General features: G+C 38.5%; 1 protein-coding gene across 3 annotated transcripts in view; it reads right to left on the bottom strand.

Annotated features, from left to right (window-relative positions):
* Positions 1–23,275, bottom strand: part of Ap3b1 (adaptor related protein complex 3 subunit beta 1) — a 211,795-nt gene that overhangs the window by 82,309 nt on the left and 106,211 nt on the right. For all 3 annotated transcript variants that reach the window (XR_004768511.1, XM_027401712.2, XM_027401711.2), the window contains exons 15-18: positions 17,067–17,243; positions 7,282–7,468; positions 6,190–6,320; positions 564–684 (exon numbers count right to left, since the gene is read on the bottom strand). Coding sequence is in view for 2 of the 3 variants with exons in the window: in XM_027401712.2 (XP_027257513.1) it covers positions 564–684; positions 6,190–6,320; positions 7,282–7,468; positions 17,067–17,243 (616 nt within the window). In the remaining variant the exon portion in view is untranslated. The remainder of the gene's footprint in view (positions 1–563; positions 685–6,189; positions 6,321–7,281; positions 7,469–17,066; positions 17,244–23,275) is intronic.

The raw sequence follows: 23,275 nt of genomic DNA, 5'->3' as shown, positions 1-23,275 counted from the left end.
GTTGTGTTTCCTCCAACAGGACTCACTACTGTGCTATTCAGACACGCTCATGAAGAGCCACAATGTTGTTGAACAACACTAATCTAGCAACAGGAACAAGCTTATAAATAAACAGGATGAAGATACATGTGGAAAGTATAAAATAAAGCACACCACGCTGTTCTCTGCCTCCCACGTGCTGTGATTTAAAAAGTGTACTTTTTAAAAATATGTATTTTATAATTATTTTTTTTATGTGCACTGGTGTTTTGTGTTTTGCCTGCATGTATGTCTGTGGGAGGGACGGGGCTACAGACAGATGATTGTCATAAAGGCAAACTTCTCAAGTCTTCTCTTCACCTAGCAGGTGGGAAAGCAGGAGCCTGCCTCACTTAGCTAGTACCGCTGAAGCCCAGGATTCTGAATCCACACTGCGCATGCTTCTCACTGCACATGGCCCTCAACTCTCAGGCTCTGTCTTAAATTTAGGAATAGGCTGGAGGGTGACAGAAAGGAAAAGATAAGGGGCATTCACATGCACCCTCTAGTATGAAGAATACAGTCTGATAAATTACAAAGCCCACCACTGTCACTGCTGCTATCAGAGGACTCCTCTTCCTCCGCCTCTTCCTCCTCAGATTCAGAGTAAAATTTCTTAGCAGGTTTTTCTTTCTTGGATTTTCCAACTGGGGTCCATTCTTTTGCCTATTTATATAAACAAAATAAACATTAATAAATTCCTACTAAGCGATTCAGACTCCTGGAAAATGTAATTGTTTAAGTTCATTGTGAACACTGAAGAAAGTTTGAGACTTCAACAGAGAAACCAACTGTTACAAGTCCCAACAGCAAAGCTATCCACTTTTAAACACAGAACATAAACTCTCATTCATAACCCACTGTTAAATCACTCTTTATGTTTCCAGAATATTTAACAAATGTTTGTGTTTGTTGGTCCATAGAGAATGTAACCTACAGTAACAACAATAATATATGTAAATAGCTTGGCACTTAAAGAGACAAAAGAGGCAAACTATAGTGAATGTAGGCAAGGAAATGAACATCATCTTTCTGCACTAAACCCTGCCTTTTCTCTCTCAAAGCCTCAGCATCTAACCCATGGAGTAATGCTGTTCCATCCTGGTTTGGGTAACTATATCTCCTCAATTACTACAACAGGTTCCTAACTGGTTTACCTTGCTTCTCCTTTACATTGAACCCAGCCAAAGCTTGCTAAACAGAGCAGCTAGACTTGGGTCCAGCTAATCTCTGGATTCAAACTTTGGTAGCTCTCAATTTGACTCAGATAAATAGGGCAAGTCTACAACAGTCTGTCTGGCCAGACTCAACAAGCTATTCCCACTCACTTCCTCTTCCTTTTGCATACTCCACTCCAGCCAATTCTTACTGTTCCTCCAAAGACTCCTAGACCTGCTCTGTCTGAGGTCCTTGCAGAAACTATTCTGTCTCAGCACAACCCCAACTCCTTTAAAAATAGTACTAGCTGCCTTCTAATATGCTATGTGACTTACCTGTCTTTTTCTTCCCAGGGTAGAGATTTCTAACCTTGCACATTGAAGCATCCTAAGTGTGCCTATCACAGTATTAGTTATACCTATTACACCCTTAAGGTTTTCAATTTTATGCTCAGGAAATATTTGTTTGCATTTAAGTAAATTATATTCTTTGGTGTTCACTAAACACAGCATTAGAAGAAGTCTTTACTATACACCTGTTCCAACAGTGACCTTGATTCATCTTGGAAAAACTGCGTTTCATACTGTCTCTTCTAAAAAGCAGGAAAATGTAGATTTCTTAAAAGGTCAAAATGGTTTTTTTTTTCTTTTTTTAAAGATTTATTTATTTATTACATACAGTGTGCTGCCTGTATGTATGCTGCAGGCCAGAAGAGGATATCAGGTCTCACTACAGATGTGTGTGAGCCACCATGGGGTTGCTGGGAATTGAACTCAGGACCTTTGGACGAGCAGTCAGTGCTCTTAACTGTTGAGCCATCTCTCCAGCCCAAAAGGTCAAAATGGTTAAGACTCATTTATTACACTTAATTAAATTTTCATTGTGTGACAGTCTGGAGAGAGAGAGAGAGAGAGAGAGAGAGAGAGAGAGAGAGAGAGAGAGAGAGAGAGAGAGAGAGAGAGAGAGAGAGAGAAAGAGAGAGTTGTAAAGGAATTTACAGCATGACACAGGTTCTAATCCAAGGATTGTTCTCAACACTAAAGTCTCCTTACAATTTTCTGAGAATTTTTAAAACACTAATACAAATAACAAAAAATGTTAAAGCTCAAAAGCCCCAACTGCCCAAGAGGAGCTTCAGTAGCCTGAAAAATTATTACCTGGAAAATGACAAGAAAACTAATAAAAATTATTTGAATATATGACTTTCTATTTTCATGTAGTTTCAGATATCTAAGGGCCAAAGCCTAGGACCATTTAATTGACTGTGGTGCGACAGCTGTAACACGGCAAGCAAGAACAGAGGAGAGAAGAGAAGAGATGGAGGGAAAGGCATAAAAGCTAAGATCCTCTACATGGACTGTTGCCTGTGTGTTTACAAAGCAAAATGTCCTTGATATGCAAAAGACAGTCTTTGCGGTTACTGGAAAAAAAGGATTTTCTGTAACTAAACAAAAAACTCAAAAGGAGCCACAAAACTTACTGGTACCTTAATATAAATATACATTATATCTGATACCCTGGAAATGGTGGTGTGTAATTCAAAGTGACTTCTAGTGTCAACCTGACTAGGCTCCCTGTTGTTTTGATTAAAATGTCAGATTATCTAAGCCTCAGCCATTTTTCTTCCTAAGTTATATTTCATAATAATGAGATTTGACCTTAGAGGATCACTAGATAGTAAACTCAGACTAATACAGTGTATCATGTGCACAAAATGCATTCTAAGACTTCAGGGGGAGGAGGGGCACAGTGCGAGGCAGAAAGGGTAATCTGGACAATACTTTCTGCAGTTATTGATGCATTTCAAAACAGAAATAGTTATATTATGATTATATTTCATTGTATCCTTTTTGGAACATTTTAAGCCACTATCTCAGAGACCAGTAGAATGAATCTGTTTATTATATGGCTTAAATGGACACAGTAATCTGGTTCCATCAGCTATAATTATTCTCCATAAGTTATTAATTAATTTCAGTAATAAAGTTAACAAAATGAAAAAAAAATCAATTTGTCTCTGTTGAATTGGACAACTGACATTAACAAAACGGGTTGCTTGGCCATTGTCCTTATAAGAGAGACATACATGGTCCCCCAGAGAAGGGGAAAAGGACAAGATCTCCTGAGCAAATTGGGAGCATAGGGGGAGGGAGAGGGAACTAGGAGAATGAGAAGGGGAGAAAAGGAGAAGAGAGGAGGACATGAGGGAGCAGGAAGACTGAGTTGGGGGAAGAATAGAGGAGAGCAAGAAAAGAGATACCATAATAGAGGGAGCCACTATAGGTTTAAAGAGAAATCTGGCACCAGAGAAATGTCCAGAGATCTACAAGGATGACCCCCAACTAACAATCTAAGCAACAGTGGAGAGGCTACTTTAAATGCCCTTCCCCGATAATGAGATTGATGACTACCTTATATGCCATCCTAGCAGAAGCAGACACCCACAGCTAAACACTGAGTCAAACTCCTGAAATTCAGTTGCAGAGAGGGAGGAGTAACGAGCAAAGGGGTCAAGACCAGGCTGAAGAGACCCACAGAAACAGCTGACCTGAACAAGGGGGAGCTCACAGACCCCTGTCTGACAGCTGGGAAACCTGAGCAATCTATGGGGCCTCTGGTAGTAGATCAGTATTTATCCCTAATATACGAATGGGAGCCCATTCCACATAGAATAATACTCTCTCAGCCTAGACACATGGGGGATGGTCTAGGTCCTGCTCCAAATGATATGACAGACTTTTAAGTTCCCCATGGTAGGCCTCAACTTCCCTAGGGAGCAGAAAGGGGATGGGATAGGGGGCTGGTGGGGGGCAGGGGAGAAGGGAGAGGGAGAGGGAACTGGGGTTGACATATAAAAAAAGATGGTTTCTAATTTAAATTAAAAAAATAAAAGAGTTAATGCTTGGAACTCATGAAAATGGAGGAAGCCAGCCAACCAATATAAGAACACTACAGAGATAAATTAAATCTCACAGCATTGCCATCAATTTCTGAGATGACAAACTCTTCCTAGAGGAAGAGAGAGCAAAGTAAAGAGATAGTGGATATGGTGGGACCCAAACTTTGTGTACCAAATCAGAAAAAGGCACTGCACCTTAACAGCAAGCAAGCATGATTATCAGGAAAGAGAATGTCTTCATATCCCAGTATCTGAAAAAACTTGTACAATAAGGCAATTGTGCTGAACACTGCTTAGACTTGGGAGAAAATCAAGCAAACTTAGCTGCAGGGATGAGCAGACATGCAATGAATTTTCATAAGTTTCATTTATCATATTTATTTTTATTTTTAACATGTGTATTTTATGTGTTCATGGGATGGGGGCTGTGTATGGAGGCTAGAGTCAGTATTGGGTATGTTCATGACTAAGACAGGGTATCCCACTGAGTCTAGGACTCAGCAGCATAGCCAGACAGGCTGGTCCATGAATGCCAGCAACCTCATGTCTCCAGTGCTGGGTTTACAGATGGGCACCAGAATAGCTGAGTTTTATGTAATTCTGGGGACCAAACCCAGGTCCTCAACTGCACCATCTCCCAAGCCCCAGTTTTTATAGCCTCTAGATTTTTTCTTGGCCTGCTTTATTTAAATACAGTTTGTTAAAACATGAAAATGATGGCACCAAGCACAGAGAACAACACAGATCCTTAAACAAACTCAGACATCCTCACCTCTATCACACAGTAAAGTATGAAGAAAGCACAGCAGACAGCAGACATGGAGTACAATTCTGGTCTGCAGGAGCTATAGGAACTTGCAATATTTAGGCTCTCTAAACCTTGGTTTCTTCACCTATGAAACAGAAATACTAAGCCAGGCCTGGTGGTGTGCACTTGGCTGGCAGAGGCAAGCAGATCTCTGTTTGAGGCCAGCCTGATCTACACAGTGAGTTCCAGGATAGCCAGTGCTACACAAAGAAACTGTCTCAGAAAACAACAACAACAAAAACAACAACAACAATAATAATAATAATAATATCATTATGAGTTTTAAACATGATGTCTGAATTGAGATACTATTAATCATCTGCTGTTAGACATGCTCCAAAGCCAATGTAAGGTTTGTGTTCAAAAGAAAGCTGCTTCTCAGGGAATCATATTATATGGCTATGCTCATTAAAGGGACTATGTTTAGAGTAATAATGATTCATTCCTTTGCATGTGGAAGAGAACAATGAGGCTAACTAACTTTCCAATAGGAGTTAATGGTAAAGTATTCCGATTATATGAATTCTAGTTCACTGTGCCATTTATATCACAAAAACATACATAATGTAATTCTCAACAGCTCCATTTAAATTAATCCTACTTTAAAAAGCAACAGAAATATTCCACATAATCTCTAAGTACAAGCAAAATGTCCTTTATCATACTTATTTATAAAACAATAAACAGGTAATATTAGTAAATAGTATCAACTATTTAAACCTAATAGATAGTATCCTTAAAAAAAGATTCAGAAGAAGTATTATGGCAATTTAAAAAAAATGTGAAAACAATATATTCTTGATTTTTAAAATGTGACCTTGTCAAGGTCATCTTTGGTACACAATGTTCCCCACTTATTTTAAGCAACACTTAAAATAGGGCTCAACAGAAAACCCAGTACATTTTGTACAGGTTTTTCTTTTCTAGAAAAGAACAGCAAAAATTATTTATAAAAACACTGACAGGAAGCTTACAAATCTCTAACAAAGTAGAAAAAGCTCAATCCATTGAAAATAAATACCTTAGAAATTGAATCTACACAGCTACAAATGCAATCGCACAAATGTGGCTGGCACTGATGCAGAGAAGCCAATTCTCTATTTCCTTGAAGCAAAGAACAGCGCACGCACACGGCAAGAAAAACCACAATATTTACTTTCTATAAGGCAAGGTATATCTAACACATTACATTCAGAATCACTCAAACAGCGTTCAGTTTTCAGCCCAAAGGCTGTTATATAAAATGATAGTTATCTCAGAAGCTCTCATTGCAAGAACAAAATTAATCTCAGAAAGGTCAACTTACTGACTCTATTACTTCTACATTGCGAACCGATGGGTCAGGCGCCACCTCTGGCCAATTAGATAATTCCAGGTACCCAGACGCTTTAATGTTGAGAGTATGAGATAAGGTGCCAAGCTGGAAATGATCCCTATCTATTAAAAATGGAGGAAAATAGAAAATAAACAAAATGATTTGTATATAACAGATAACAATCATAATCGAACTCAAGGTAATTGGCATATTACCACAAATGTCAAGGAATAAATACAAACCAGGAAGCTCTTCATAGGTCAGAAAACTGATCTCAGCCCATAGATTACAATAATCTCCCCCATAATGGTCAATAAAAAGCTAATCAGTCAGTGTGTTTAGAGGTGTTGCTCTGAAATGTAGCTTCTCTAAAAATTACTTTACTGTGAATATTAGGAATGACAGCGCAGTTAAACAATCCATATACATGTCTTGGCACAAACACATCTAGAATTTCAATAGTTTTTCTACCAAACTGAATTAGACTTACCATTTTACAACAATTAAATAAGGAACAATGTGAAAACCAAGCTACATAACCACGTGATTCCAATTATAATAGCTATTTAACTATAAGATAAGATATTTAATTAGTCCCTTTTTAAAAAGCTGGGGGGAAGAATACAAGTTTCTTCCTTGAAAACTGAACTTAAATTAAAAAAGATATTTGTATGAAATAATTTCTCCTAGAGATGCCAACCTAAGTGTACATAGATATTTAATTAGTAACTTACTATTAAGGTGACTTAATCCTCAGAAAATGAAAGTATTTAAAGCAGAAATAAAGCCTTACTAGACTTACTAGAACAAAACAGCTATTTTATCTACAGTTATTTTATCGGTTAAACTGCCTGATGAGAATAAAAACCAGAGGACCTAAAATTATTTAGGCAAATGGGGCTACAGAAATACAAACTTTAACAAACATAAAAATAAAGCTTGCCTGAACAGATGAATGAGTGCAAGTAACTGTTCTCATATATCGACATGGAAGTCATGTATTTTTCTAGGAGACAAATTTGAAGCACATCACATTGACACACTTGTAGATAACATGTTTTACAGCTATGCAGTCTGATATACCTTTAAAGGGAGACTCGAGCAGCGGTGCAGGCTTCTGTGCTAGGAATATTTTTTTGGCATATTTACTTAAAGCTCCACTCTTCTCATTCGGAACAATAAGCTGCCTAATAAATCTTGTGCGGTCTCTGATGTCGTAGTTTTGATCATACTTGCCGAGATTTAATATGTACTGGGTAAGCAATTTTGTCTGTTCGGGGAAAAAAAAAAAAAAAAAAAAACAGAACAAGTTGAAAATACGGTTATTTATGATTATTGATAACTCTGGATAAACATATTTAAAGACGTAATAAAAATGAATGGTTATGTCAAACAAATGTCGTTCCATGGGGAATATGCATTTCTAACATGGCAAATGGAATTCTGAAGCCAACGCACATGTACTCTTCTGTGCTGGGGAGGTGAATGCTGAGCACCGAGAAGCAGCCATGTGCTAGATTATTAAACTGCTGAAGTGGAAAGAAAGGCATCATTAAAAAAATAATCATATATGGCAAACCCGCTGAAGGGTCTACGTGAGAATAATGAATGTGGAAATACAACTAAAAACATGGCACTCAAAACTTAATCGGAAAAATATGCAGGACATCAAAACATCAGAGAGTATTAGGGGCTGGCAAACTGCTTCTCCTGAGGTGTGCTTTATGAAGAGATACTGTCCCTGGCATAAGCAGTGTCTGCACTCTGACTGCACTCAGTTACTTTACCCTGAATTATGACCCATTAAAGCAGACACATGAATCACTGAACTGGATTACTGCAAATTATTTGCAGTGCATTTAGCTGTTACTTTTTCATAAAAGCAAGCTGCTGATGCCCTCTAAAAACTAGGATAAAAGAGTTCTTCCATTTTTCCGCCATGCTGCTTATAGCCTCTAGTAATATTGGTCATTTATTTATTTACGTAAGCTTTTACAGTGTAATCAGGCTTGCTAAGTCAACTTCTGAATGCACTACATTAACATATATTGAGATGATTTTAATAATAATTAAACCAAAATTGGAATGTAACAAAATAGGTTTGTATTTTAAACTGCAGTGTTTGTAAATGAAAAACAATTTTAATTTAAAAGGCTACATGTGTACAATTGTAAATATAAGTTAAATACGATTTACAAAATAAGGAAAAAACAACAAAAGAATAAATCATTTACATTAGAATATTTTACACACACTAGAAACAGATAAAAATGGAATCAATCACAATAGGGAAACGCAAAGGCAATGCTAGAACAATATGTCAGAGATCAGGAACAGGGGTGGTGCATCTCTTAAAACACTAACCAGCTGAGAGGATGACTGGGAGAGAAAGCAGACTTCTTTTGGAAGCAAGGTGTTTAAAAGCAATGATATGGGTTTGTTTAGGAAGAATTATAAAATGCTTGTAGACCTTTCCTGAATCTAGTTACCATCAACTGCTGTCCATGTTGCTTCATCTATAAGTAGAGACTGATTCCCGTTTAAAAGAATGACAATTAACCAATACCTGGCAGATGAGCAATGCATCAGCTTGCACAGGGTGTGGTACACTGCAGTGTGACTAACTGGAGCGGAGAGCTGTGAACTCATGTAACCATTACTCTCCTCAAATCAGAGTGGAAATCCATACCAGTTAATGCTCACATCCTTCTGAGCACTGCGACCGAGATTCTGCAACTCAACTCAACCAAAGAAATGAATTCTACTAATACAACTTTTTAAACTGATAGTCATACATTCTGCTTATAAATTCCTTAACCCCCAAAGTTTTATGGACTCTAACCTTTAAAGTACATTAACAGACATTATTTACATTGAAAATAATTAAAATATATGACTTATAAAACAGTTCTATTAAAATGTATTTTCAAAATAAAATTCTTCACAACATAAAAGGTATACACCTTCATGCAATGATGCACTGAAAGTAAGTAGAATAATTATTCATCACACACTACAGTAATTGGTTTCTTTACTGTTTGTCTTTAGTAGTAATGCACTGGCATTTCTCTGAAGAATGTACTTTTAAAAGTACCTACTTTAAATCTTGTATTTTAAAAATTGAAATTTAGAATTAGAAATTATGAAATTGCTAATATTTTCAATGTATTATCTATATACCATATTTGTATTTATGTATATACATACATAGATGCATACATACATACGTGTGTGTGTGTGTGTGTGTGTGTGTGTGTGTGTGTGTTTATGTATGAGTGTGTGTAGACCAGAGATCAGCTTGGGTGTCTTCCTCTGTGCATTCCACTTTATGTTTTGAGACAGGGCCTCTCACTGAACTCAGAGCCCATGGACTGCATCAATTGACTGAACAAGGAGCACCAGGATCTAGCCCCTCCCCTCCCTTCCCACCAGCACTGGGGTTACAATGTGTGGGCCACTGCACTTAACCCACATATCACTGAATAGGGCCAAGGCAGAACTGAGGTCAAAGCAGAGGTGAATGGATCTACTTGTGTATTATTATAACATAACCATTAAGGACACTGCTTCATTAAAAACTAAAACTGGGACACATCTTAACTGGACAGGATACTGAGGCAATCATCGTAAATCAGATTTCTCAGGGAAAGGGGAGTGACATTTAAACAAACAACTGTGGCATTTTAACATCACAAAGTTTCCAGTGCAAAACACTGTTTACAAAAAAAAAATTATATAAAACAAAAAAAAATGAGATAAAATACTCTAACAATAGCCGGGTGTGGCGCACGCCTTTAAACCCAGCACTCGGGAGACAGAGGCAGGCAGATCTCTGTGAGTTTGAGGCCAGCCTGGTCTCCAGAGCGAGTGCCAGGATAGGCCCCAAAGCTACACAGAGAAACCCTGTCTCGAAAAACCAAAAAAGAAAAAAGAAAAAAAAATCTCTAACAAAAATACTCAATACTTTCTGCTCTAATTTATTAAATTTTGGTTTTAGTTTAGTTTTCCTGCTTAGATTTAAGAAACTGTTCCTGTTACCAAATAATAGCTAAGACTATCCAAACACTATTTACAGCAATTACCTGCTCCTCAGACTGACTGGTACACAAGCCAAAGGAATTTGAGGGTAAGCACTAGAAAAATTAAAGAATTTATTATTTAAAGTATAAGAGAGATGAGCACCATATCCTTACCCGAATATTCTTTTTTTTCTTACCTGAATATTCTAACAAAGTGGCAAATATTTACTAAAACAATTGAATTCTTCTAATACAATTACACATTAATGACAAAGATATGCCCGGAGAAATGTTGTCATTGGGCAGCTCCCATAGCTGTGGGGCCAGAGTGCACTCACACAAACACACACAGCTTCTGCATCACCAAGTACCAGTGGACCCACCACTGTACACATGGTCTGTTAATGCCCAAAATGTCATTATATATTGCATGAACATGGCTTAAAAATTAGTACAAAATAATGAAGGTCATTTAAAATAGTCATAAAACTAGTCTATGACACTACTACTACAAGGAATACAAAAAGACATGCTGAATTCAGCATTCAGTATAACAAGTTATTTTCTAAAGGCAAGAAATGTTAAATACATTTGGAAATTGCATAGAATTCTTAACCTACCCTAGAAGCAAATCTAAGCAGTTCTACTGTTCTGTACTTTCATGACCAAAAGGTTCTTTTCTGTGACTTGATGGAGGTTTTAAATTCAGCAACAACCACTTTCTTGTCAATTTGGAAGGTTTCCTGTAAGATCTTTCTGTTTGGTTTTTGTCGAAGAAGGGAGTACTGGAGATAGAATTGAGGGTCTCAGACATGCCAGGCAAGTGCTAGACCATAGAACTACAGCCCTAGCCCAGGTCTTCCTTTCTAATTCATATTTACTTAATTTTCTTAGTAGAGGGTGGGTGGGGGAGAGAGAAAGAAATGAAAGCTAGGCAGTGATGTCATAGAACCCAAAACTTTTGTCAAATGAGAACAAAGGGCAAAGCAAGGAGATTTCTGAAAAAGACCAAATCAGGAAACATGCTCCTAACTTTAGGAGGGATCCCCAAAATGTCAGTGCAATTCACCCAGTATCCCACTCAGAATCAAAATGCACTCAACAAGTAAAAAGTGCTCACTTTCTAAGTAGCAGAGTAGAAACTTGAGTGTCTCACAGAATATCAAAAGGTACATGACCCGCATCTGTACATATCACTATTTCAAAGACATGACGTGAAAGGTGGCAAAACTATAATAAAGTAGAATACACATAGAACTAGAAGGCAATACAATTTTATTAATACATGTTCTTATAATGAAAATAAGCTTGACTGAATGAAATGTATCAACAGTACAGTTGTGGTCACCAATAGGGAAGAAGAAAGATATGAACAGGAGCTTCAAGTGCCAGAGCTATCACTTTTTATAAGGAGAAATGCAGCAAATGCTGACTGTGATCGGGTCCTGAGGATAGACAGATACATGTGTTTTTCCTGTTATGTTCTTTTCCATGAGTTTGCAATTTGCCAATATAAAGACAGGGGATAAGAACCACACTGACTTATTATTTATCTCTGTAATTAAAACATTACAAATGTTTCTTAGAGGTTCCCTTTATTTACTTTTAAATGCTATTAACCATAACCAAGCCCATGCTGACATCAGCAACTGTAACAAGTCACAAAGCCTTTAGCATTTTCCACATACAGTAATACTATTTCCCTGTGACCTCTCCAACATGATGTCCACTGGATATCACCCCCCCCACCCTACCCCCTACCCCGTAATGGATATTTTTATATAACACTGTTCTCCACTAACTAGCAAATGAGGGATTACACCACACTTTTCTTTAGAATGGGTTCAAATGAATAGGTTTCTCATTGAAGAAGAAGATAATTACTGGTAGCTGAACTGCCTCCCTTATTATTAAAATAAAATCATTTCCTCTAAGAAAAACCTAGCAGATGATTAGGAATGTGAACTTGAGCTCAAATGAAAAAGAGGAACTATCATGAGCTAAGCACCACTATGTGACAGGATGGGTACACACTGCAGAAGGTACAGTCAGTTCTACTCTAATGCTTATTTTGAAAATATGTATTTGTTCTAATTTGGCTGACATATTCTAGAGCAATTCAGAGATAATGTGAATTTTGTGCATGATTTTTTTTTTTTTGCAGGAAATACTAGGTAAAAGCAGAAAAATGGACCCAGCAGAACTTGGCTGCCCAGGTACCCACCAAGCAAGCACACACTCAGGCATTGAGCCCAGATGTTACCATCCACATGCTATAAGTCATGCTCCATACAGCTTCCTCCTGATTTCAAATGACTCACTTTTGAAGACTAACGGAAGAACATAACCTACTGGCACACACTTCCTCACCGAGTCTGTACTCTTGATGTGGATTTTTAAACAACTGTACATAGTAAACTGTGCTGTACTTTTCACATAAAAACATGCAGCGATTTCTGAGGCATTCGGAGAACTAACTCTAGCTCCATCTCCCTGATAATTACCATGTGGTATATGGCATGGGTTTGTTAACTACAATGATTTTTAAGAACACATATACGTTGCATAATAATAATGCTGACTTAAGTTCTTTAACATCTATTCTAACTAATGAGGAAACTGTCTCAGACATGTATGGTAACTTGCCAGAAAGCAAATGGTGAAGCAGTAGTCAAAGGTCCTGTTCATAATTGCATATGCTCCCACCACTAATAACACATAGTTCTAGGGTAGTCACCACACTGAGCAGATTAAAAACTGCTGCCAAAATGGGGGGATGCAGAGGGAGAGGAAGAGGATGAAAGTGTAGTGGGGGCATGTGTGAATATAATCACATTCATCTATATGAAATTATTAAACAAAAAAATAAATGTATTTCCCAAGAATCCAAGGACAAGCTTTCATCTGAAAGAGCCTGGGGTTACAAGTTTGGTTTACTTAAGTTTATATTTTTTAAAATACCAAGCCATATTTTAGCAGATTAAAAAAAACCATAAAGGAGCTTCAAGCCATAAAGTGACAGATTTTAAAATATCAAATAAAGCTTTATAATTCTGCCAGTAGAATATATACTACCTAAGTGGTAAAATGCTTGCACAAATCCCTGGGTTCAATCCTTAGTCTCTGTCTCTCTGTCTCTGTCTCTCCCTCCATCTCTCTCTCTGACCCCCCTCCTCTCTCTCTCACACACATACTCTCTCACACATGAATATATACCACTCAAAGTAAATGACCTGGACTAGTAGGTTATTCTTCAGTGAAAGGGTCCAGAGAGAGAAGATGAGGGGATTAGAAGATAAAGAAGATAGAGAACTTTATTAAGTTTGGTACTGGAAGGTCTTGAACAAGCTCTGTCTTATGGCAAGCAAGCTTACTAAGAAGTACAGCATCTTACCTCCCACCTCCAAAGGAGAAGTGGGACAGAGTCAGGAGGAGACTAGTCAAACCACACTGCACAAGGGAACACAAGGGAGCTCAAGAGCATCACACACTGAGCACACAGGGCCTCACTCTGTAGACCTGGCTGGCCTGGGGCTCACTATGTAGATGAGGATGTCCTCAAACTCAGAGAATTCATCTGCCTCTGCCTCTGCAGTGCTAGGATAAAAGTGTATCACACCTAGTCCAGTTTTATAACTTCTATTTGATTTTTCGAAATAACTTATATTTCTCTCCTGAGATTTCTTTTCAATCATTATGAGTATACTTATCTTTGTATCAGTAACCAAATTTCTAACAGTTGCTTCAAAATGTTTACCTGTAAATCCAGCTTTGGTTGCTATGGATAATTTTCCTTCTTAAAAACTGGTCATGCCAGGCATTGGTGGCACATGCCTTTAATCCCAGCACTCGGGAGGCAGAGGCAGGCAGATCTCTGTGAGTTTGTGGCCAGCCTGGTCTCCAGGATAGGCTCCAAAGCTACACAGAGAAACCCTGTCTCAAAAAACCAAAGAAAAAAAAAAAAAACTGGTTATATTTTCCCAATCGTTTAAGTTGAGGTTAAACATGAAATTTACTAATTTACTACATTAAGGTTGTAACTCAGTGGCATTTAAAATGTTGTGCACTCATGAGCAGTTCTGTCTCTTGCACTCTTTCAGCTTTCCACACTGAAAGTGGAAGTCCATTAAACCACAACATACCCATTGTGGTTCCCCTGATACAGAGTAAATCTGGATTACAGACATCATCTCAACACTGTTAGCATTCGTTAATTAGTACTGGGGTTTTGCTAGTCTCAGCACACAGTTAACGATGGGTTTCAACATGTACACTCTACTTCCTGGCTGCACCTCAAATTGCAGGCCAGCTCTTTGATTCTTAGGGTGCTGTCTTGAATCCACCATGCACATGTCTGTGTCAGGAGTCATCCAAAGGCCTGGGAAGCTGATTCAAACTTACAGGCTCTTCCACTCTCGGTACTCCAGAATTCTTCCTTAGTTCTGTCATGTCTATGGCTTGCTTGTCTTCTCCTCTCCTTTTAGAAGGCAATTACCAGTTACTGTAGTTACCATGTGTAGTGCCTGATGCAGCCTATTGACAGCACACCAAAAACCTGAGGACATCTCTCTGAGCCCTGCTCCCTCCCACAGGTCCACCAGGCTGCAGCATCTTCCTTCATGTCTCACTTCACTGAGTGGTCAGGCGGCTGTGCATTTTGCTGTGTCCTAATTTTCTGTTTATATTTGTTATCTCCAGGAAGACCATGCCAATCAGAGATCGGAGTTTACTTTGCTAATTAGGATGTTAAACTTTCATTTTGATTCTCTTTTGGTCAGGAAAAGACCTTCTTTTACTTCTTCTTCTTCTTCTTCTTCTTCTTCTTCTTCTTCTTCTTCTTCTTCTTCTTCTTCTTCTTCTTCCTCTTCCTCTTCTTCCTCTTCTTCTCAATCTCCCCCCCCTCTCTCTCTCTGTGTGTGTGTGTGTGCACACGTGTGTGGGGGTAAGCAAGAATATGCTTGTGGAGTGTAGAGGTCAGTCATGGGTACTATTCTCAGGAGCCATCTACCTTATTTTTGTTTGTTATCATAAATTTTTATCATTTATTTATTTAGAGAAAAGGGAAGGAAAAGGGGAGGAGAGGAGAGGGGAGGAAAGGGAAGGAGAGGGGAGAAGAGTGAGTGAAAGTTCAAGTCTGCCATGTTAGTGAGGTAGAAGTTAGAAAGCAACTTGTATGAGCTGGTTCTCTCTTTGCACCACATGGTTCTCGGGGCTCAAATACAGGCTGTCAAATTTGGTGAAGACTGGGACCCACCGAGCAATATCACCTCCACACACCCTTTGCCTTTTTGAGGTAGCCCCTCTAACTGACCTGGAGCTTACCAATGAGGCTAGGCTGGATGAACAGCTAGCCCAGCATCTATAGGCTCTACCTCCTGGTGCTGGAACTGCAAGCATGGACTGCCACACTTTTATCTTTTAGTGAGTTCTGGATATAAAACTCAAGTCCTCATGCTGTACAGCAAGAATCTGACTGGGGCAGTTCCCTATCAGCAAGTATCAACATTTTGAAGAAGCAAAATTTATTATTCAACTATTCTCTATGCATACAGATTAATACAATGTACTATATATTCCTTATAAAAACTGACAGACACATTCTCTAGAAGTTGGTAATTCAGTGAAAGTTCTGGAAAGGTTCAGTGAGTCCAATATCCCAGGGACTCAGCTCTACAGATAAGTACTAGGGCTTGTGCAGAGGCAGCTCTAAGCAGTGGTCTGCTCGTACCTAGCCAGTTTTAAAAATGGGGAAAATAAATACATGCAAAAGCACTTTTACATTTCAGTCAAAGTAATCACCTCAGTCTCTACCTAATATCCACTGGGTTATGAACCACACAACTAGAAGATACTATCGAACTGGTGGTACATAAAACCATTTGTTGGTGCTAATTTTCACTCAGTAATTTTACCGACCTCCTTTTAAAATAAAAAGTGGGAAATACTGGAAACAGGACACAATTCCACAGGGCATGTCATCTATTTTTATATCATTTAAAAACAATGAACTATGTGAAATACTAAAATACTTTTTAAAATCACTGTGTTTTCACCTATAAGTAGTAGTGTGTACAGCCGTTATCTGGAAGAGTCATTCTAAAATCTACAATCGCATACTTCAGAAACTGTGTTCCAAAATTGTTTTGAAAAAGATTTAGCTCAAAGAAAACCATTGAAGGCAAACAAAGTCGCCTTCAAATTCACGGAGTGAAAAGACTCTGAATACACTCTACAACTTCCAAATAGAGAGTACCCCATTCAGGTATAATAATAATAATAATAATAATAATAATAATAATAATAATGACAAAATAATAATAAATGACTTAGATCTGAGCCACCCGATGCCATTTAGAAGGACTCCACCCTCTTGATCTAAAACTATCAAAGGCACCACTTCCTTAAACTATCACTTTAGTGATGGGGTCAACTTATTCAGATAATAGCACACACTTCAATGAACACATCTCTACAATTTTCCTCAATTCCCCAAGGAGTTTCACGACTCTGCCTTATCCTCTCCGTCCCGTGTTCTGCACACTGTACACTGACCCTCTCCAGGCCCTTCTCAAGCATCTGTCGTTCATAAACATTCTTCACCTCTCCCTCCACACCAGACCTTCTGCACTCCTTCATCACAACTGTATCTCAACGCCTCTACCACAGCTCTTCTTCTGAGCCTGCCTTTTCCACTACTGGATCAGAATGACTTGTTGGCACTCCCTCCTTAGAACCTAATACAAACAGGGTCCAATACACTGAGTACCTGGGGCAATTGGTGGAAAGGCTTCAAGGGCTTTGTTAGAGTAAGAACAGCACCTGTCAGGATGAATAAGGGTAGTCTCTTACCTGCTTGGAATTGGTTAAATACAATTTTGCTCCAAGATTTAAAATCTGCAACTTCACCAGATCATCTTCACTGGTGAAAGTTTTAGCCATTTTCCTCAGAACATCAGGAGCAATTTTAGGAACTCGTTCACAGTTTTCTCCAATTAGCCAAAGAATGCTTGCTCTGGCCACAGGAACCTAACACGAGGAGCAGATCACATAATTAGAAATGGGATAATCACACTTTTCAACATGAGCACAGACAAGGCTTAGAACTGCAAAGATTTCCATCTATTCACTCACTGTATGTATGTAGCTAAGAGTTGCTCTGGCACTTTTAAGGTTTGCTTGAGTTGTCAAGTACAGACACAAAGGTAATCTCGTGAAAGCTGATCTCAGTCAGGGCTGGAGCTGGCTCACTGGTTAACAGCACTGGCTGCTCTTACACAAGACCTGAGTTTGAGTCCTGGCACCCACATGACAGTTATAACTCCAGTCCCAGGGGATTCGATGCCCACTTCTGATCCCCACAGGCACAAAGCACACATGAGGTACACAGGCACACATGCAAGCAAATTGCCCTGTACATTATGTAAATAAAAATTTAAAGATGGTTTTCAAAGAAATGCCCCAGAAAGAATCAGTAAAGTAAGAACTACTTGTCTAGAATCTGAGTCCTTTTGGAGCCCAGCAAATTGCAGACCAAATCTGGGTGAGTGCAGTGCTTGCTTGTTCCTGTCACTATTTCATGTTGCTGTGGGAGAAGTGGGCTGTACTGTACTTTAGTATTATAATTTTTAAAATAAAGTACACTTCAATATAATTTGTTTTCCTAAAAACCACTGCCTTGCTACAAATTGGAAACCTTCCATCAGAACCATTAAGACCAACATTTTAGAGTATGCAAATTAGTTTTATTACTATTTGCTTATTTGTATCCTCCCTTATTCCAAAAGGAATTTGAGAGGGCATGTAAATTAGTTCCTGTGAACATTTTCACCTAGCATAGAAAATATGCTTTTTATACTAAGTGAGAAATCTGATGGCTACCATAAGTGGTAGCCTGACAAGAAAAGACAGCATGCCTTTCATGAAGCCCTTTTACATGGCCTCAAAGTTCTGCTGCTTCCTGTACAGCTTCACAGATGTTCACAGTTTGACTTCAAAGGAAGAAAGCAAGAATGTGATAAAATTATATCCAGCCATGTTAGACAATTTAAAAGTACTTGTTTTATAATAATATAAAATATTAACATATCTAAACCAAGTCAACAGAATCAAAGATCACCAACAATGTTTGGAAATAAGAAGTCTAATTCATGCTTAAAATGGGCTTAGTAAGAGAGGAATCAGTCTGCTTATGCAATGTAAAAGGGCCTAAGGGCTATGTCAAATCTATTCATGCAGTGTGATAAAACTAATACCCTTACTGTACACTGATTTCTGGAAAGAAAGAGGTTATTTCTAATGTTCCAAAGGTTACACTGCATTAAGACCTTACTCCCAATCTATTATTTTAAATTGGGCTAAAGAATAGTAATTGAGTGGTGCATTAAGTTTCCAGCATAGAGCAATTCAAGTGGCTTTCCATAATGAGAGGTACTTCTAAATGAGAATATATAGGCAACTCAGAGTTCAGCTGTGCTAGATTTTTCTGAAATATTTTACTTTATATTACAACCCTAGAAATTAGAGTTCCACAACAAAACCCAATCTATTGTCCAATTTTAATTGTTTTTCTTTTGGCAACATACCTATAATTTTCCTTTGCAATTAAAAAGACAATCACAAAATGAAAGTATTAAAACACTTCAGACTCATGAGTATCTTAAGATTAAAAAAACAGTATTTTAGTACTATAAGCATTCATAGTAATAACATTTGAAAGAATTAAAAATAATAAATCCATGCTAACAATGTGAAAAGTTAAGATAGTGGTGGAATAAGAGGGATAACATTTGGAATTTACTAGAAGTGAGTTAATAAAATTCCTAAGCAAACATTTTTAAAATATTGAAATTTCTTTATAGTAAGAAACAATATAAATATTACATCAATCTCTCTTTTTTTTAATATTGTATGTTTTATTCACATATGTTTTGGAATTCCCAAAAGATGATGTTGATACAGATTATTGGCACTTACTGGACGCTGGAGAGGGGATATAATATAATACATCAATCTCTTAATAATGGTATTTTATTAAAATGTCAGAAGATAGAGTCCCATCACCCAGCAGGCAGGAAGTAGGCAGGTACCCCAGCCAGTTTCGGCTACATGAGACTGTCTCAAAAAAAACAAAACCAAACAAAAAAGCCTTAAGAAACTAACGAGGCCATTGTTTTGTCCATCTGGCTAGAGTTAGGATTTTCCAATTCAATCTTTCCTTTTCTCTCGAAACTAAAACTACAAATAAAACAACCAGTTACCTTGTTCTCCACTTTTTTCAGCCACATAATAAACAGGAACAGTTAACTAAAACTCAACTATTAATACAATATACACACGGTCAAACATAGTATAATACTCTTTTTATGAACCTCTGCTTTTCAATATTCTCAAAGACCAACTGACCTGTAAATGACTTCGCCGATTCTTTACTCTAAATGCCCTGAGCAAGTGGTTAAGTGCACTCTTCAAGCCTTCTAAGAGAATGTTGTTGCCACTGCCATTTTAACCCATTAACTTGCCTGCAAAAAACAAATGACGATTCCTCCCCCACCACCACAGCTATAAAGAGACATCTAAGAAGATTTTACAGATCGCTCTGTAAACAGTTCAATTTAAAAGCTATTGTGTTTCAACAACAGCCATTGCACTGGGCAACAGTCTAAAGTAAACCCTGCAAAATCATCATTTTTATTTGTTTAAATTTGTCAGTAGACATCTAAACAATGCATACTAACAGACAACCAGATCCCAAAAGTCTGTATCTGGGCTTAATATGCATTAAAATTTAAGTCTGAATAAGTGTGAGGGTGCATTGAGAGGGAACTTGTGAAAGAGCAGCATCCAGTGTGGTGTCTGGGCCAATGTGTACCATGTGCTACTTTAGAATTACTCAGCTGTTCTTCCAGAATAATATCCCAAGTGTTCTTTCATGACACATGTCCTAGAAAACATTGCGCAAAGCCCACTAGAACAATCCTCAGATGTGCATTTTACTCTGGAGCAACTTTATTGCAAAAAGCAGTACTCATTACAAATGAAGGACACACCAAAGGACAATGCAGTTACAACCAGAACACACAAGATGACTACTATAGCCATTATCTCTTTAATCCCGATGAGCTCAAAAAGCAAAATAATGTAAACATTAATCTTCATATTTTCAACTATGCTACCCCCTAAATAACGAATGGAATCAGGCTTATTATGACAAAATCTACCAATGTTGTCTCCTTTTTAAAACCTGCAGGCCTAACATTTAAAGGGTCCCTTCCTACAATTTGTCACAGGGCTTTTGAAAACTAGCTAATTTCTCAGCTAGATGTCCACAACAGCAGTACACAGCAGACTCTGCCATTAACTCCACTGGAAATATAAGGACACAGGGGTGAAAGGCTGCCCACGTGTCACAGATCAATCATCAGGGGTAGTGCCAGGACTGGAAGTGTGAACCTAACTCTCTAATTCTCCTTAGAGCTCCTTTATGGGAGGCAGGGACATGGAAAAAGACTAACCCAACACAGATCCATCTCATGGTGGACCATAACTTCACAGGTCCATCTCATGGTGGACCATAATTTCACTTCCATGGGCCTCATATGCTCAAATGAAGGAATACGCATTCTGCTACCACATCACACAATGTCTTCCTTTCTCTTGCTGTTTCTACAAGAGCCAGACTTTTCAGGGAGGGTGTAGGCTCCCTCTGCCTGGCCCCACACTAAGCCTCACTGGATGGTCTGGCGTTGAGTTCTATTATCCCTCCTCCCAGGGAGGTACTACTTGCCTAGGATGCTGCCCGAGCAGGTATTTTAGGCCCTCAGTGAACATGTTCAGCACTGTACTCTGGCCCTTTCACAGGGCAGTCTGGTGTCTCCTGAAATTGCTGAGTTTGGACATCACCCCAGATATCAAAATACAGAATCCAGGGAGGTCCCATTCTAGGCTCTGCTTCTCAGGCTCCCTTATTCAGTCACAGCAGCTCCCAGGAGTGGGGTCCAACTAACAGCTGCATTATTCCTGCTTCCACATCCTCCTGCAGGCCGTTCTTATGAGAATCTCTCACGTGACTGGGAACAGAGATCCTGAGGACCGAGTCTACCCCTTTCCAACTCAGGCTTCTATCTGCTACATCCCTAGTCACATTCTGATGTCTCTCCCTGACCATTTTTAGCCTTCTGCAAAACAACTGTCTTCTTCAAGCAGGTCCATTTCCTCTCTTATGGCTCTTCAACAGGGACCCCCATCATCAGTGCCACTTGTTAAAAATCAAGTTTGCACAGCAGACCTGCATGAAGCCTTCTTCTAATTACTTGAATAATAATTTATGCTTCAGAGTTGGCTTCCTCCCTGCTTTATCAGGAAGGGGGTTCTATTCTACTAATGTTTTATAAACCCAGGTCTCACAAGTTATTTATTGAACTGATTTTTTTTTTTTCAAATGAGAATTTCTTTCAACCTCGATTCCTCATCTTAGGTTTTTATGCTGTTCCATTTTGTTCCTTGACAATCTTTTTCTTTTGTATTTATTTACTTGGCAGGTGGGGAGTGAGGAGGCTGCCATAGTGAATACATGGGGAGGTCAGAGGACAATTTATAGGTGTCAGTTCTCTCCTTACACCCTGTGGTTCTTGGGGATTCAATTCAGGTCATCATGGCAGCAAGCACCATAACCCTGCTGAGCCACCAAACAGCCCCACCTCCCCTTTCTGAATTTCCTAGGGACAAATCCATGCTCTGGAATTTTTATCTCTTTAGGATTTGTTGTATTTATTTATTTGTTTGTTTGCTTGTTTATTAAGTTATGTGTGTGGTGTGTATGCCACATACACAGGTATACATGGAAGTCAGAAGATGGTGTCTGTCAGACCCCTGGAGCTGAGGTTATAGGAGGTTGTGAACCACCCATCATGGGTACTGGAATCTGAACTCTGGTCCTCCGGAAAAGATTCAAGTGCTCTTAACTGCTAATCCATCTCTCCATCTCCTTCGCTTATTTTACAAAAAGACTATACTGATTAAATAAATTCTTTCTTTGACCTAATACTGGGGTATAGCTCAGGGGTAGAATGCTTGCTCAGCATTTGTGAGGTCTCTGGTTTAAGCCCCAGCACTACAATAACACACACACACACACACACACACCCCACACACACTGGGTAGAAGTTCCTTCCTTCTCATATGTTTGCATTATTGCCATGTTGTGCACAAACAGGGTTAGCTTTGTTAATTCCTTTGTGAATTAGCTCTTCTTCACTTTATAATGTTCCTTTCCATGTAAACACTTCTAATTAACATCATATGTCACTTTCTGTTCACAATTGCTAAATATCTCTTTCCCTGCCTTATTTTTTACCCTTTTACTTGATTAGGGTCCTTTGATTGTAAATGGTTAACTTCTGACAAAAATAAACATCAAGAGTCAGCTGCATAGTCTAGACTTGAAGGAAGCCTCCACTTGGCTAATAAGTCGACACTTCTGTCCCATAGAATGCTAACACAATCACTCAACAATGGTACAAGGATGTCGCAGAGCCCCAAAAGTTTTCTACCACGGAAGTCTAAGGCTTGCCTGGATTTGCCTCAGATACTTTACAGATAAGAAGGAACATCCTGAGGCTCTCACAGTTGCCTCTTCCCTTCTGATAGGTCTTGAACAAGCTGAATGCTGCCCAAGCAGTTTGGGGACAAAATATCCCACATTCATATTTTCCTCTACTAACTGCACACTTCTCTGCTATTAGCGATAAAGATACAAATTCTCCCCACTACTTTCACCAAAGATATTCCACTTTCACCTTGGTGCTTTTTAACACTAAATGATCACTGCATCTCCAGTAACATTCTTCCCTTGAAACCATCAAACCCATTAATCTGACCTCCTCATCTGCATCAATATGTGTTTCTAAGATTATTCAAGACTTAGTTCTCAATCAGAATTTCAACTATGCCCCTTTCCATTCAGGACCTCGGATTTACGGCTTTTGGATGACACTCACAGACTACTGTTTACACTTAATTATCATTTAATTAATCTCCAAACAACACCTATCTGCCATTCT

The sequence above is a fragment of the Cricetulus griseus genome, chromosome 2, assembly GCF_003668045.3.
Source record: "Cricetulus griseus strain 17A/GY chromosome 2, alternate assembly CriGri-PICRH-1.0, whole genome shotgun sequence".
Taxonomy (NCBI): domain Eukaryota; kingdom Metazoa; phylum Chordata; class Mammalia; order Rodentia; family Cricetidae; genus Cricetulus; species Cricetulus griseus.
Note: the sequence above shows the minus strand (reverse complement) of the source record. Positions and strands in the feature narration are given on the sequence as shown.